At 42.3% G+C, this 15,580-nt stretch overlaps 1 protein-coding gene across 7 annotated transcripts in view; it reads left to right on the forward strand.

The window, feature by feature from the left end:
- Nucleotides 1-15,580, forward strand: part of MAP2K5 (mitogen-activated protein kinase kinase 5) — a 126,065-nt gene that overhangs the window by 49,084 nt on the left and 61,401 nt on the right. For all 7 annotated transcript variants that reach the window (XR_014504579.1, XR_014504580.1, XR_014504581.1 and 4 more), the window contains exons 13-16: nucleotides 3,533-3,581; nucleotides 5,748-5,821; nucleotides 6,836-6,886; nucleotides 12,685-12,756. Coding sequence is in view for 4 of the 7 variants with exons in the window: in XM_083412140.1 (XP_083268266.1) it covers nucleotides 3,533-3,581; nucleotides 5,748-5,821; nucleotides 6,836-6,886; nucleotides 12,685-12,756 (246 nt within the window). In the remaining 3 variants the exon portion in view is untranslated. The remainder of the gene's footprint in view (nucleotides 1-3,532; nucleotides 3,582-5,747; nucleotides 5,822-6,835; nucleotides 6,887-12,684; nucleotides 12,757-15,580) is intronic.

Here is a 15,580-nt window from a genome sequence, read left to right on the forward strand (position 1 = left end):
CTGAAGCAGGCTTTGATAATTTAAGTGGTTTAAAGCAGAACAAAAAGTTATTCTAAAATGTACCATTTAATTAAATGCCTGTTTTCCACACTCATTATACATCAAGCTGACAACTGAAATCCTTTAATCTGATGCAGGCAGCTATTTAGGCTCCTTTCATTGTAATTCGCAGCTCAGCTTCATTCTCTCCACTTTAGCTGCATGTGCAAAGAGCATCTTTTAATCTGATGCTATCGCTTTGGAGCACTTGCAGATGGGCTTGTTTTTTCAGACTCGGCATGGTTCGCTTCTAACACACACACATGCACATACTGCTTTGGTGAGAGTAAAAGTGTTTCACTTTTGCAGTCCAGAGGATTTGCACAATCTTATTAAATAACATTCATTTCTATAAAAAGGTAAAGGTACCCCTGCCCGTATGGGCCAGTCGTGTCCGACTCTAGGGTTGTGCGCCCATCTCACTTAAGTGGCCAGGGGCCAGCGCTGTCCGAAGACACTTCCGGGTCACGTGGCCAGCGTGACAAGCTGCATCTGGCGAGCCAGCGCAGCACACGGAAACGCCGTTTACCTTCCCGCCAGTAAGCGGTCCCTATTTATCTACTTGCACCTGGGGGTGCTTTCGAACTGCTAGGTTGGCAGGCGCTGGGACTGAGCAACGGGAGCGCACCCCGCCGCGGGGATTCAAACCGCCGACCTTTCGATCGGCAAGTCCTAGGCACTGAGGCTTTTACCCACAGTGCCACCCGCGCTTCATTTCTATAGTTCACTGTAAATTACAAATAGTTTCTCCTCCTGGGCATTTATCCTGACAACAAGCATTCTGGAGTAGCATCTTCAAACAGTTTTTCCAGAAAGGGAACATGTGCTGTGTCCAAGGCCACGCAGTGGATTCATGGCCAAACTAAAATCACATTTTTGCATGATTTCTGAAAACCTGACTTTGAGTGATTGATCTAAGAAATCTTAAGTCTCTAGTTCAGTCCAACCCTTTTGGGTCCATGGAAACATCCGCAAACAGGGTAAATTGGTGCATTCCACCCCTCACTCAACCTAGCACACACCACAATCTAGTCTACTGTCTCCAATAAATGCTACTTTCAAACTTAATTTCAGCAGCATGGGGGTACAGGACCCTGGAGGCACCAGGGAAGACTTGTGCAGGTGAGCCTGCAAGTCTGGAGGTGTGCATGGGGCAGCCAGGGCTATGTGATAAGAGCCTTTAAAAAAACCACTCTCAGCCATTCAGCAGAGAAGGTGGAGTAGGAGTGTGTGTGTTATGAATTATGCTACTCCTGAACTCCTGACTACAGTGGTACCTTGGGTTACAGACGCTTCAGGTTACAGACTCCGCTAACCCAGAAATAGTACCTCGGGTTAAGAACTTTGCTTCAGGATGAGAACAGAAATCATGCGGCAGCGGCATGTCAGCAGCGGAAGGCCCCATTAGCTAAAGTGGTGCTTCAGGCTAAGAACAGTTTCAGGTTAAGAACAGACCTCCGGAACGCATTAAGTTCTTAACCAGAGGTACCACTCTTTGGATTGGGGAGGGGAACTGCATGTGTAGTGTCTGTCCAGATACAGGATTTCCCCTTTAGCTGGGGATATGATTGCAGAAGCTCTCCAGCTGGAGCAGATCAAATGTCTTGCTAGTGCCTTTAAGGGGTCACAGTTAAGTATCAACTTGCCAATATATTTTTGTGTGTTTTTCTGTCCCTTGTCCCAATTCCTTATATTCAACTACATCCTTTCTTTAACGAATTCAGTTTAAGAAAAACTTGAATTGAATTTGCACAAGTGAATGTGAGGGTCTTGCTCCTAATCTGTAAAACATGGATGGAATCCACCGTACACAGCCTTGCCACCTGTTAGTTCTTGATGCTAGACTTAAAAACAATCTTTCATTTGCAACCAGAAGACAAGGACATTCCTCCAGTGCTGTACCAAAACTAAGACAGGGCTACCAAATATTCCCAGACTGCCTTTGCAATAACACAATGCACTGTATTTTGAGTGCTAATGTTGATTGAAGCTCCCCCCCCCCCGCAAAAGATGTGCACTTAAGCTGTCAAGAGAGTGAGTGATTGATGGCCAATCTAACTACTATTTGTGTCAAGGCTTTGTCAAGTCATTGTTGTCAAATGCTGCTTTACTGAATATCACAATATCTTCTGGAGTATTCAGTCAAAATGAATTCTATGCCACCATCTCTTTGATATAATGCTCAATACCTTGCATCTACATTCTGAACCGGGAAATGGCCTTTTATTCAGTGTAAATGAATAGCTGTGATTCCTGATCAATGTACAAAGGGTTATAGGGCATTGTTGGAGCTGTAGTTGTGAAATGTTCTTTTTTTTTAAAAAAAGAAAAAGATAAAGTTGAAATGAAAAATCTGCTTGGTTAAGTGTGCTTTTTATAAGTATTTATTCAGCAGACATGCTTTGGTACAAAAGCTCTTAATGAACTAATATTTGTTTTTTTGTCACCCTGGATGTAAAATATTATTATTATTATTAATTAAAAATCCAAAATTAAAAATGCAAAAATGAACAGCAATATGCATTTACATTTAGTGTAGCTTCCACTCCTTGACGTGTTGTTACAGTGTATGTACAGTGAAAAGCAAAGATGCTTAGCCACCTCTTATAGGATGGGATATAACCGATTTCCCTCCCGACTTGTACCCCATTTCTGCTGTAGTTTTATGTACACTAAATTTGAAGACACGTGGACAGTTTCTAGTGTTCGTCTTCTACCATAAGGACTAGTCCCTTATTCACTTTTTTAAAATAAAAGATTTTTCAGAATTCTAAGGAAGTAACTTTTATTGGTTCTAAGAATTAAAATTTTGTTGTTTTTGAGACTTGGTCAGCGGCACATTTGAATCAGGAAGATGAATGCAAATGTGTAGAATAGCTAGCAGAATTTTGCAAGAAAGATGTTCCATGTTAAAATGCTGACCCAACAGAAAGGAGGCAACAAAAAAATCAGGTTTTTAGGGTATCATTCTAGACAAGGCTTTATAAAATTTGCAAGGTATTTGAAAGCAATGGTACAGATTTAGGAATAAAATTTACAGGGGTAAGGAAGTAAGAAGTTCCACACCCTGTCGGTTTAAATTCCTTAGCTTTTGATTGGATTGGCTCTATAGAAAGACAAGAAGAAATGCATTTTTTCTAGGCATGTGCCTTGAGATGCTTTTTGTTACAGGGTGTGCATAAGTGTCGATCACACAAGGGCCACTTTTCTGTGGCTTCTTCACACTCCATTACAGGAATTCCAGTAAAGCATGGAATGTGCTACCACAAGATATAGCAAAGGTGATTAACTTTTAAAAAGCTATTAGTGGCTGATAATTTTGATCCTCAAAGGGAGGGAAAAAATATAAAGTACACATTGATACATTTCCTCAAAGGTGGCCAAAATCTGACTTCTTTTGGTTGTGATTTTTATATCATGGTAGATTCCAGTTTTAACTCTAGTAAATGAAAATTCATACCTTTGAGCATTCCTTTCTCTCTCCTGTTTGCAGGTTGTTAAAGGCCTTACATATTTATGGAGTTTAAAAATTTTACATAGAGGTGAGTTGTGGATTTGTTTTTGCATTTTTCCAGTGCATATAATAGTTTGTTTAGTTTCAGAAAAGGAATCACTATGATGTATTCAAGATTAACAGGTTTCTGGTAGAATGAAGGGTTTTGGGGGGGGGGGTTAAGGGAGCAACCTACTTCATCTGTTGCATAAAGTTAAAATTTGGCTTGGTGCACATAAGCACAGTCTGGGATGGGGTTCAGGGTTTTGGAACATAGCTGAAAATTGTAGGAGTGGAAATTGCTGATGATGGTTGAAATATTATAAATATCATCAAAAGCAATTTACATTTTGATATTTCTCTGGCCATGCACCCATCGAGAATAATTTCTCAGAGTAGTATGTGAGCCATAGAGTTGTGATTTGGCACCTTACAACAGCTGTTCAGGCCCCAGTATTGTAGTTTGTTGTTCCCTGCTTTGGAGCTGATTGGCTCCTTCTGGGTAATGACCAGTCGCCAGGGCCTCCCAAATGGATGTCCCACCTGATGTACAGGTGAGAAGTATGACAGATGCATCCCATGGTGACAAACTTCTCTTGCTGAGGTATCAGCCTGGCCTTTTCAACTGGAGCACCTCAATCTGCCATCAGTGGCTGATATGCATAATGAAAACTATCCAGTGTAAACCCTCAAACTGCAGATTTTGCAGAGCAGAGATAGTCCTAAATGAGCTAATTTGTGAACCCACCCTTGAGCTCTTAGAATAGCCAGCAACCTCCAGAGGGAGCAGGCGACCAGGGTCAGAACAGCAGCGACAATTTGTCTGCTGTTACTGCTAATGCACGGGGGGGCGGGGTGAAACATAAATTCATATGTATATGTAGATATGTGTTGCTGCTGATAATTATCTCTTAGCAATTCACATCTCAAACAGGGTTTTGTATTTCTCAGTTTCCTTGAACTTTGGAATTCTGCACTCTAATGCTTGTGTGCAATTCAAGAGGAGAGGGTGGCTTTTGTTTTTAAAAAATATTTTGAATAAAATGGATTTTAAAAATATCTATTTGGTATTGAATAAGGCAACTGCATTCAACTTCTTGACCCTCTCCTTGACATTTTTGTAACAGCTAGAATAGAGTTGCCCACATGCCATTTATCCAGTAGCCTGGTAAAAAATAGCTCAGATGGAGGTGGAATGAAAAGGCATCTGTTCATCCTCCATAAGGCTTGTCTCATATAAATAATTGGTATTAAGGAAACACTTGTGATGATGGGCACATAATGTTCCATTTTGGCTCTTGTTTAAATTCTTCCACATTCAAAATGGAAGTGTTAATCACAAAACAGATGCTCTGGGAGAACATTGTACACACACACACAGTGCTTTCTCTAGGTTTACTTATTTTCTTGAAGAAATAAAGGTGCATTTTTTAAAAATTCCAATAAAAATTGTGGTAGATACTATGTTGCCTGGTTGGTTTTACACAAATAATGAAGAGTCTTGTTGCACCTAAAAAGGTAGCAATTTTTATTGTGGCAATGTATTAGGCTTTTAAGGTACCACAGTACTCTCTGTTGATTAATGCTTCTCCTCTGGAAATTGTTTCCACTATCTGTCTGTTTTTAAGATTTAGAGAAATCTCACTCTAGAGCAGAGATGGCAAAACACGCACCCTACCAAAGAGCTTATGGCCCCTATTTGGGACATTTTTGAAGAATGTAAACCTCAACCCCCAGCACAACTGCAGTCCTCCATGCCATTCATTTAGCTTAGAGGTGGGGACCTTTTTCAGCCTGAGAGCTGATTTATCTTCTGGGCAAGCTTCAGAAAGCCAAATGCACATGTGAGTGGGTTCAAGGGGGAAACTGGGTCCAGTGACTAATGCAAGTTATAAGGTCTGACTCAGCAGATAAGATTGGGTTGGGTTTTTTTTTTTTTTTTTTTTTTTGCAAGGCACTGCTGCAGAACAACAAGAAAAGCTCTTAGACATTGGAGAATTAATTGGTACATATCAAAATATGAGTCCCATATGAGTGTGGATGAGCCCTAAGCCTGCAAGCACAGATGTGTGTGTGTTTCAATAAACTTAGTACAGCAGCCAGAAAACTTTATGTCTCTTTATAAATGATAAGCTATATATAGTAAGCTATATTTAATGTAGTGTGAATGCTGTATGGCTTTGCTTCCTTATCATGTGTTGCTGTCCCCTTACAGATGTGAAGCCCTCAAATATGTTGGTGAACACAAGAGGCCAAGTCAAGTTATGTGACTTTGGGGTCAGCACACAGGTACCTTCATTTCTTCTGCCCTTTCATTTATATCCCTCCTGTTAGCTTGTGTTTTCCAGACTGGCCACAAGACAAGCAGAGCCCCTTGCAAGCAAGCTTGGCTCTGCTGGGAATGGGGGATTCATCCCCTTTTTTTTTTAATCTCCTGGTGACTTTTCTTCATCAGAATATGATTGTTCATTGTTTAATGACAGTAAAAACTGCTGATATTGTAATTACTACTTACGAATAGCAAACTTCATTGATATGCAGCTTGGCTCTGAAAGCGTTTGGATCAAACAAAAGGGAGGGCAGAGCGGGAGGATCGCCTGGGGAGCCCAACTGGCCCACAGTAAAAATTAATATTGGGAGCAACAATGGTGGTGGGCTTCAACAATGTGCAGCACAAATTTTAATTAATTTCCATTTTGGGCTTCCCTTGAGAACCTCTGTGATACTGACCCATGAGCTTGCTGCAATGTTGAATTGAATTGCAGCCACCTTTCCTCCCAGCCAAACATGAGGACCAAAGAGAAGGTCACTGCTGTATTATACGTTGTCAAAGTCTGTTGTCCCTCCAGCATATTTAGTGTTCATTCCAGCCTGATAATGAAGGTGGCTTTATTCACATCTTGAGCCAGCTGACAGTGGGGGGAGGAGGACGGCTGACTGGATGTGCTGAAAATAAAATAAAATAAAAACCCTCCTTCCAATTGACTATTTATATCCAACTGGTTGGTGGAGCACTAAAATCTCTAAGCATCCTGTTTAAAAGAGAATTGTCTTTAAGGTTATCTGCCATAAAGTGAAATACTGTGGTTGTTTTAAATTAGGGCTCTTGTTCAAAAGGAAAGAGAGATTTAATCATTTTTAATGCCTTCACAGGCAAATTTGTTTCCTCACACACACATACACACTTTATATAATTTTTAGCTGATTTATACATGGAATGATTGTAGGTTAAATGAGGAATAATTGCCCGTTTTATTCCCACATTATCTTTATATGGCTCTAACAGGCTGTTTTGTCTGATAGCTGGTGAATTCCATAGCCAAGACGTATGTCGGGACAAATGCTTATATGGCGGTAAGTAAATGTATGCAGATACTTCTGTTGCAGACAAATAGCCTTTAGTGGGCTGCTCAATTTTGTCTGTAGTTTTTAGTTCGGGTGCTGTTACTTCTGCTGTTAGGTGTCTTAAGTCTTTCTTAGTAAACAGATATGGAAATAAGGAAAGTGTGTGTTTTTTAATGTGACATGAGGAATAGTAATATAGAAGGCTAAAGTGCACATACCAAACTCCTGTGCCTGCAAGGTCAACTCATTCCCTTTGACAGATGAGGCAGCTCTGTGGGTCTACCCCATAACAAATGGAAAGCCCCATGTGCAGAGGGGGTTTGGGTGTGCAAAGAAGGAGCATGTGTGGTTCACGAGAGATCCATCTAATTTGGGGGGATTTGTGTTCAGTTCCGTGCTCCACCATGAAGGCCCTGTCCGCTTCTTCAGTGTAACTCGGGGTTGTAAAAATAATGGGGAAAGTGATACAGAAATAATAGAACATTAACCCAATAAAAATGATTCTTGGTTGTGTTTTGAAGCTCTTGGGTGGGGGTAAATGCCACATGTGGGCTGTCGCCATGTAGGAAGGCAAGAGGGTGGGTGTGGGTTGTAATTCTTGGCTTGCTGCTGTTACAGAGTCTCTAGGACCTTGAAAGGAAACCTCACAGGCTAACTAAGTGCTTTCCTGGTAAGCTTTTTGGTGCCTCTTCAGGTACTAAAGAGAACAGAAGTGTGAGAGATCAGCCTCTGCAAATGGCCGGCAGCATAAAGCCTGTGGATTAGCCTTTTTGCTCTTGCCTGGTCAGCTGTAACAGTTGTTCCTGCCTTCTGGTGTTCATGCTCAGGTGCAGCCATCCTCTGGCTGAAGCTGAGGGAAGTTGTAGTCCTAAACAGCTGGAGGGCACCAGGTTGGGGAACATTACTCTAGTGCATGCCCTCATTCCATTCCTATCTCTGATATATAGTTCAGTGTTCCAGGCATCTTGAGAATAGACGTTATGAATACGTGACTTTTAATTGTGCTTGGGCATGTGCACAGGTTGGGTGTGCTCAAATGCTAGTCCAAATGATAGAGATTGGCCTCTGCTATTCTGGGACCCTGCCTGCACCACAGATGAAGGTGGTTCGTTGGGTTTGCCAAATGCCTTGAGCACAGGCTCCCTCTTTGCAGGAACAATGTCATTGCTGGCACTCCATTGCCTTCACCTTTCTGCTTAAAGAGGAAATATTTCCTGCACTCTAAGCAGGAATATGAGTAATCTTGAATTGTGAAAACTGCAGATACTATTTTTTCTTTCTTTTGCAATCATTGATTCGCTTCACATTTTTCTAGCAAATGTATTTGGATCACTTAACGTCCTAAAGTACAGAATGGCAAATATGTAAAAGGGCTTTAAAGGTATTGCTTTTGATAAGTCCAGCTTGCCGGTTGCCACATCTCTATCTCCTCAAAAGCTGGAACACTCTGATTTAAGCAGTGGGAGGACTTCAAACAAATTATTCTACCCAACTCCAGCTTTTCTTCTGGATGACTTTAAATAGCTGTAATAATTAAATTGTATTATTCCTTTTAATGTACAAACCTCGATTACACATCTATTTCCCAGGTGTGCATTAAAGAAATTACTTCTTTTCTTATTGTTTACGGATGACTGTGATGCATCCATCTGTTAATTGAAAAAAATGAGGATTAAAGCTGTAAGATGTTTTGTCAGTTCTTCTGTTAGGACTGCTTTGCTGCTTGAATGAATTTGTTGCCAGTCATCAGATTATTTTTTTTGGTGTAATCTTGAAAGAAAGGGGGGATGCATATAACACTAGGAACGAAGAGAGGGACAGAACTGTATCCTGTTCCATCTGGTGCACAGGAGATGAGATGGACAGATGTAACTGTTTTGTGGGCTCCTTACAGCGCCTTTGTTGTTTGGAGGGCTGACATGGGGCTGAGCAGAATGCAAACAGCAGAAGCCAATTGACTTGGTCTCAAACTAAGAAGAGCTTGTAACACAAAACAGATGCAACAGTCCCCACATATGTCTAACCTTAACTTTGTGAAATTTATACTAGGAGTAGCTTACCTTGGATAAACACGCACACACTTTTCCAAAGAGTTGAGCAGCAGCTTTTTCTTGTTAGTAAAGTTTCTGCGCCTTCGTTAGTGAAGGAAATTGGCCTTCCCCCACCTACTGCTTCAAGCTCTCTGCTTGAGGAGGTGTTCAGAGGGGCACATTTAGTGGTGGATCAGGTGTCTCATGGCTGGCCTTCTGTCACCTGGCGTGGAAGCAGCTCAGAAACATTGCCTCAAGATGTCAAGGATGCTTCTGCCCTCCCTCTGGCCTTTCAGCTGTGGTGCTGGCAGCTCACTGTAACAAATTTGCAAGCTGGTGACTAAGCAACAGGGCTGTATGGATACTGTGAGACAAGTTCCTACCTGGAATCAATCTTCTTCTTAAGAGAATGATTGTTGCTTAAAATTATACTGTGAAAAAAGGTTAAAGGCAGACAAATCCCTACCCTAACAGCTTCAGATCTGAAGCAGGGATGGCAACCTGACAGTTTGATCTGCCCACAGAGCCATTCTGTTTGTTCCCTAGTGGGAACCAAATTTCAATCAAGGTATGGAGGAAAACGTGCCAGTAATTCAGCTTGCGAGTGATAACAATAAAAAATCCTCCAAAGTTGAGTGGCAGAGAGATTCCAAAAAACTGTGGGTACTGCTTTATTCTATATAATTCTGTGTCCAGGCTATTCAAATTGTCTGCTAAGGAAAGCTATGCCCTGTATGAATGAGGCAAATTGAGCCTATTTGCATAATTTATTCTGTGATTTTTAAAATTATTTTGCATAATTTATTCTACTACTTCTAAGTTACAGAGAAGAGCAAGGGATAGGCAGACCACTGAAATATTGTGCTCTTTCCAAACTGGCATTGCTTAGCAAGTGTTTGCAGCCATAAAGGTTGGAACTTAACTGTTTTTAACGGAGGTTTTTAGGAAGTGAAATTCTGCAGCGCTATTACATTCTGCGCTCTTCCCCCTTTTGCTGCTCCTATAAAATTGCAACACACACGTGTACTTGTGCAGATTTGATGGCATTTCAGCTGACATAGCTGTCAGGTCTTTGAAACCACTCTGAGAAGAAGATTAGAAAGGAGAAAGTGAAGTGCTTTTCGAGAGTAATTTATGGACTTCTGAAATGTTTGTTACCAGAACTGACCTAACATGAGCCCTACCAAGGTTGCCTCTGTACATGACAGAGGGGACATTATTGCCTGTCTGGAGAGCCTGGTGGCTGCCCTCAGTGGCAGGTTGTACAACCTGAGGGAAGAGAAGCAGACCTGGTGTCAGGACTGGTCGTTGTCCTCTTCAGATCACCACACAAATGCTTCTTGTTCTTTATAAAACTTTATATTGCGTATTAACAAAACAATCTTATAAACGGTTCTCAACTTTAACTATTCTTCCTCAGAGTCACTTATTTCAGATACCTTCTGAGCTCTGCTTCTCCATGACCAGCCACCCTCAAAATGGCGAAGGCGCCTCTCCCTTCGTTTTCCCGCTCTTTTTTCTAACCTCCTGGCTAGAGCTGGCCTGTATCTCCTCTCCTCCGAATCTGAGCTAGACCTTAACCCTTGCCTTTCCTGTGAACAGCCAGTCCCTCCCTGTTGTTCCTCTTGCTCCCTTCTATTAGATTCACTGCTCTCCCTCCCCCCTTGGGGAATGCTTTCTCCCTCTGATAAACTGAAAACTTCTAACTCTTCCCTGACACCTGGGAGCTCTTTGGAGGGCAGAAGCTGGAATTGGCTCTCCAGGATTAACTGCCTGTAGTTCCCTCCCCTGACTAGCTTTTCATAAAACCATAAGAATATCCCTACTGGATCAGGCTGAAGCAGGCCTCTAGTCCAGCATCCTGTTCTCAGATTGGCCAACCAGATGCTGCAGTGGGAAACCTGCCAGCAGGACCTGAGAGTCCCCACTTGTGATTCCCACTAACAGGTATTTAGAGGCATACTGCCTCTGACAGTGGAGGGATCTAGAGTCTGACCTCTCAGACCCCCAGTTCAAGCCCTACAGTCCATGATAAGCTCAGGACAGGAAAGGCTCACCTTTCCAGAACACCGCTACTGCTTTGCCTTTGTTCATAGGGACTCAGCTCAGAAGTGCTATGGTCTGTTCTCTACATGTGCTTTGCTTCTGGGAGGATTCTGCTCTCTGTACTGTCTAGAAGGCTGAGTCTTAAAGACCATTTAGGCCATTGTGTCTGTGTTTTTTACTTAACGTTTACTTGGCGCTAAAAGCTCCTGACCTGGGATTAGCAGCTGAGAGGAAGCATCCTTGAGCACGTTCGACTGGCACTAATTTGGGTGCGTTTGTTTTCTCTAAAGGCTTCTGGGTTATTATAGAGTGGAGGGGGAAAGGAGTTGTGCAAGGTGCCTGAACTAGACAGGTGCATTAACAGCACAGTGGGAAAGAGAGTCTTGTCGAGTCTTTTTATTGTTGCATTTCACACTGTACTTGACCTTGGCAATACTTAGAGCACAGCTTTTGAGTAAAAGAGCTGGCTGGCTATTTTGCGTTCCTTGCTGTCTTGAGCGGTATTAAACTTGCCGCTAATTGGTGTGAGCTGAACCTCTTTTATTTGCAGGTTGCAATGTACATTAGCTTGGGAACAGTTAAACAAGAGCTGGTTTTCTGTGGACACCCTCCTTGCTTGCTTCACACATTCATACAGATATGCTCGTAACTTGCATAAGACAGACGACATGAAAATAGAGATGCATATGTGAGCATTGTTGGGAAAGTGATGTCCTGAGTAGTTTACGGCATCTAATTTTATTTTGATTGATTTGTTGTCTATAAGGATAGATTTATTCTAACTATCAGAGATTCTGGGATAGAAATAAGTATATTGAAGGGTCCGTATAGTGAGGGCTGCTTTTAGGGTGCTCCCAGGAAGTTGCCCTGTGGTAGCATTTTTAGGGGTACTGCAGTTGGAAAGGTCAGCCTCCCCGGTGACATTTTGGTTGCTCAGTTGCAATGGGAGAATGGTGGTCCTGGTGCTGTATAAGAGCAGTCAGAAACACAAGGAATACTAGCCCTGAGTAGGTGAAGCTACACATGATACTGTAACTCCATCCAGTATTGTATGTCACAAGACTGCACAGTGCAGTTTGGCCATGCTTGGCAAAGCTACATACAACTGAGGCTGGCATGCTGCCTTTGGGGTAGTAACTGGGTCAAGCGTGGTGTACTCTCTGCCAACCCATTGGCTCTTGGTTTGCAATTCTAAATGCCCCACCAACACTGATAACCCACCCCAGTTAAGCTGATAACCCACCCCAGTTAAGCTGGCCACATGTTTCATGCTTTCTTCCTTCCTTTTCAGCTCCACTCTGAAAAAGAGTGCTGTCCCTCAAACCCCAAGCAACTTTTGGCTTCTCACCATTCCACTCTCTGCCAGTTGTGCTGCTTGCTCAAACGTTTCCAGTTTCACCTCTTAAGTCCCACTCCTTGCATCCTTGTGATACAATTGCCCTCTAAAGTTGCCGCTCATACTCTGATTGTGCAGCTAGGATTGTTGTTCCCTCTCCTGCCAACATAACCTACATGGGAGCTTATCTTATGGGTCCCAATTAGAGTGAAGAGAAAAGTCCTTAAAAGTCTGTTTTTGCTGTTGAAATAAATTCAGCAGAATGCATGCTTTCAAACATTTTTATCAAATTTTGAGAATCTTAAGTTTTCACTTTCCTTCTCTAATTAAGGTTGTGTTTTTATTCCTGGACATTTCATTAGGTTCAGTTATCTCTCCCCATTTCCTTTTAACAGCCAGAACGCATTTCAGGAGAGCAGTATGGAATTCATTCTGATGTTTGGAGCCTAGGGATTTCCTTCATGGAGGTAGGTGCCTTTATATGTTTGTTTTTCAACTATATAAGAAGAACACAATTGGGTTTTGATTCCTGATTCATGCAGGCTTGGGTGTTTTTAAAGAGATCCTGCATATGAAATTTTTGCATGGGGGAAATAATGTGTGAGCTAAGTAATCCATGTTGATGCCCAAGCCACAGAGGATCAATCCCTTCCTCCCTTCTTTTGAGGGAGAGGCATCCTGTGGAATGGGGGCTACTAGAGGACCAGGCATCAGCATGGATAGCCCAGCTCGCACACCATTTGGGAAGCTAATGGGAGTACAGGGTTATTCTTTGTGAGGGATTTGTAAACCTGTGAACTGGGACTAAGATTACAAAGTGACTGCACTTTGGAGCATCCTTTTGCATGTTGAATAGTATTTAACAACCATTGTTTAATCTCTGTGTTTTATTTAGAAAGGATTTGTTCTTCAGAAAGAAGTTTCTCTAGAGGTTTTTATCTTGAGGTTGGAAAGACCCCATACTGGCTACATCATCTTATAGCCTATGGATGGGATTCAATGATGTGCTAAAGCCATTGTTCTATCAACACAAGCTTTTCTGCTTGCCAGAGGGAACTGTTTTCCCCATCCTCTCCCTGCACTATTATGCACAGGGAGCAGGGTTTTTTGTTGTTGTTTTTTGTTTTGAGGGAGTGCAACCCCATTGCACCAGTACAACATCTTAGTTGAATCTAGCCCATAGAATGAAATTAAATTTCAGTTCTGCCTCTATTGTTGTTCCATTCCTACAACTTGGGTTGCCAAATGTTAGGTTGGGCATGCTTCGCAGGTAAGTGAAATGGACCAATCCAGTGCCAGAAAACTGGAGGGTGCAGGAATTGGGGGCTCAGCTCATGCCTAGCTTGATCAGGCCAAAGACATCGGCCAGGTTTCTGTAACATTTTGAGGTATTGCTGTTGCAGTTAAGAGTGTTCATTTGAAGTTTTTTTTGCACGATGAGTAAAATTTGTATATCATGGCCATCATTAATATGCTTTATGACCTGGATGGTAATCTACTCTTAGCTGCAACCACAATTATAATGTGGATAATTCAGAATGTTACAAAACATGGCCTATGGCTTTGGCTTGACCTGAACCTCCATCCCATGTGTTAAGCTCATTTCTCATCTTGACATACCACACATAGTTATTATGATAAAATGGGAGGGCCCCTTTCTGCTTCCTGTTGCTAACACTGCATGATGACTTCAGATAAGTAATCTGCTCCCCCCACAACTAAATGTTTGAGTCCTATAGCGGGGATAGTTAAACTTAACACCAGAGAGCTTGTTCAAAGAGCCCTGGGCCTGGGTAGTGCCATCTCTTTGCACAGGGAGGGTCTGCTTATTGCCTCTTCTTGAACAAACTTCCTTTCCTCTTCTTCGCCTTCTGCTTGCTTTTCTCTCCTGAGTCAGAAGCATGGAACAATTTGTCTCTGTGTGCTTTGTTAATTGGTGTGTCATCTGCTCCTCGGAGACCTCTCCTCAACATGATCGTTGTTTTATTGAAGTGGTTTGAGTGATGTGTTAAATGAGGAGAGCGAGGGAAAATGGCTTTAGAAAGGTGAAGGTGATGCTCCAGGAAGCCATGCAAGGTCATTGCCATTAAAGTCACACTGTCTGTTGACACTGGGGTGGGCCAGGGAGCATTTGGAGAGGACAGCTGGAGTTTATGTTGGAATTTCCAAACATCCCTTTTGAGCCAGACTTTGTGTCATTGAGCTAGTGTGTTCCTTAGATCCCTTGGGTAATAAAGCTAAAGAGGTTTTCTCTGCACTTCTTTTATTCAGAAAAAAAAGGATGCCAGAGCTTAGAAATGTGTCAGAGTCCTTGATCCCATATGCATCCAGTGGGTTGAGTCATGAGATTGAGGCATTCTGTGAAAGCAGGTGCACTCGCTTCTGAACAATTGCTTTATGTGTGTCAGGGCTGAGATCTAATATTGAAAGTTTCTGGGGTAACCAGGAAAACTGCTGGTCCTAGTCTGGGCAACAATCTTTACCAACCTTCCCCCACCTGGGGCCCTGCAAATGTTTGGACCGCAGCTCCCAATGGCTGTGCTACCTGATGCTATTGGGAGTTATAGTCCAAAACATCTGGAGGGCCCGAGATAGAGGATGGCTGATATTCTTCTGGATGGCAATAGACTACTTCTATACTGTAGATTCATTAGTCATATGGTAGGGTAATAAAAAGAGAATTGAGACATGTGAGGCCATTTGTTCTGAGCAGCTAATGCATTCTGCTCACTCCTAAAAGGCCCTAAAAAAGGCTACTCTTTGCATCGTTGTGTAGGGGAAAAGAACCCAGCCTGACAGCAGTGCAGTAATGCTTCAGAGCCTGCTTGAACTCTGTTGTCAACCTGAAATTTATTTTAGTCTTCTAAGCTTGGAGCAAAATGTGTGGATCTGCCTGCTACCAAGTCAGACTATTTATCCATTTTGCTCAGTATTGTGTACCCTAAACTACCCTTCATGTTTCTATTCTCACTTTTTAAAAAGTGTGTGTCATTGGGTTGTTTCCATTTTGAAGGAAAAGAAGTTGCAGGACGCAATTGTATCTTAAAGCTACTTTATTTTGAAGGGGAGGGGGTGGTAAACAGTAAACGGCAAATAGGCCTTATCAGGTTTTGACCCAGAGAATATCTGAGAAAATCAGTGGAAGAGAGAAGGAAGCTTAGAATGTGTTACATTACAGATGTAGATACATGAGAAAGCTATAGTTCAGTGGTAGAGCATGTGCTTTGCTTGTCGAAGGTCCCAGGTTCAGCTGCTGGCATTGCTAGGACTGGGAAGAAACATTGTTTGTCA

Source organism: Podarcis tiliguerta (genome assembly GCF_965153285.1).
Source record: "Podarcis tiliguerta genome assembly, chromosome: 14".
NCBI lineage: Eukaryota > Metazoa > Chordata > Lepidosauria > Squamata > Lacertidae > Podarcis > Podarcis tiliguerta.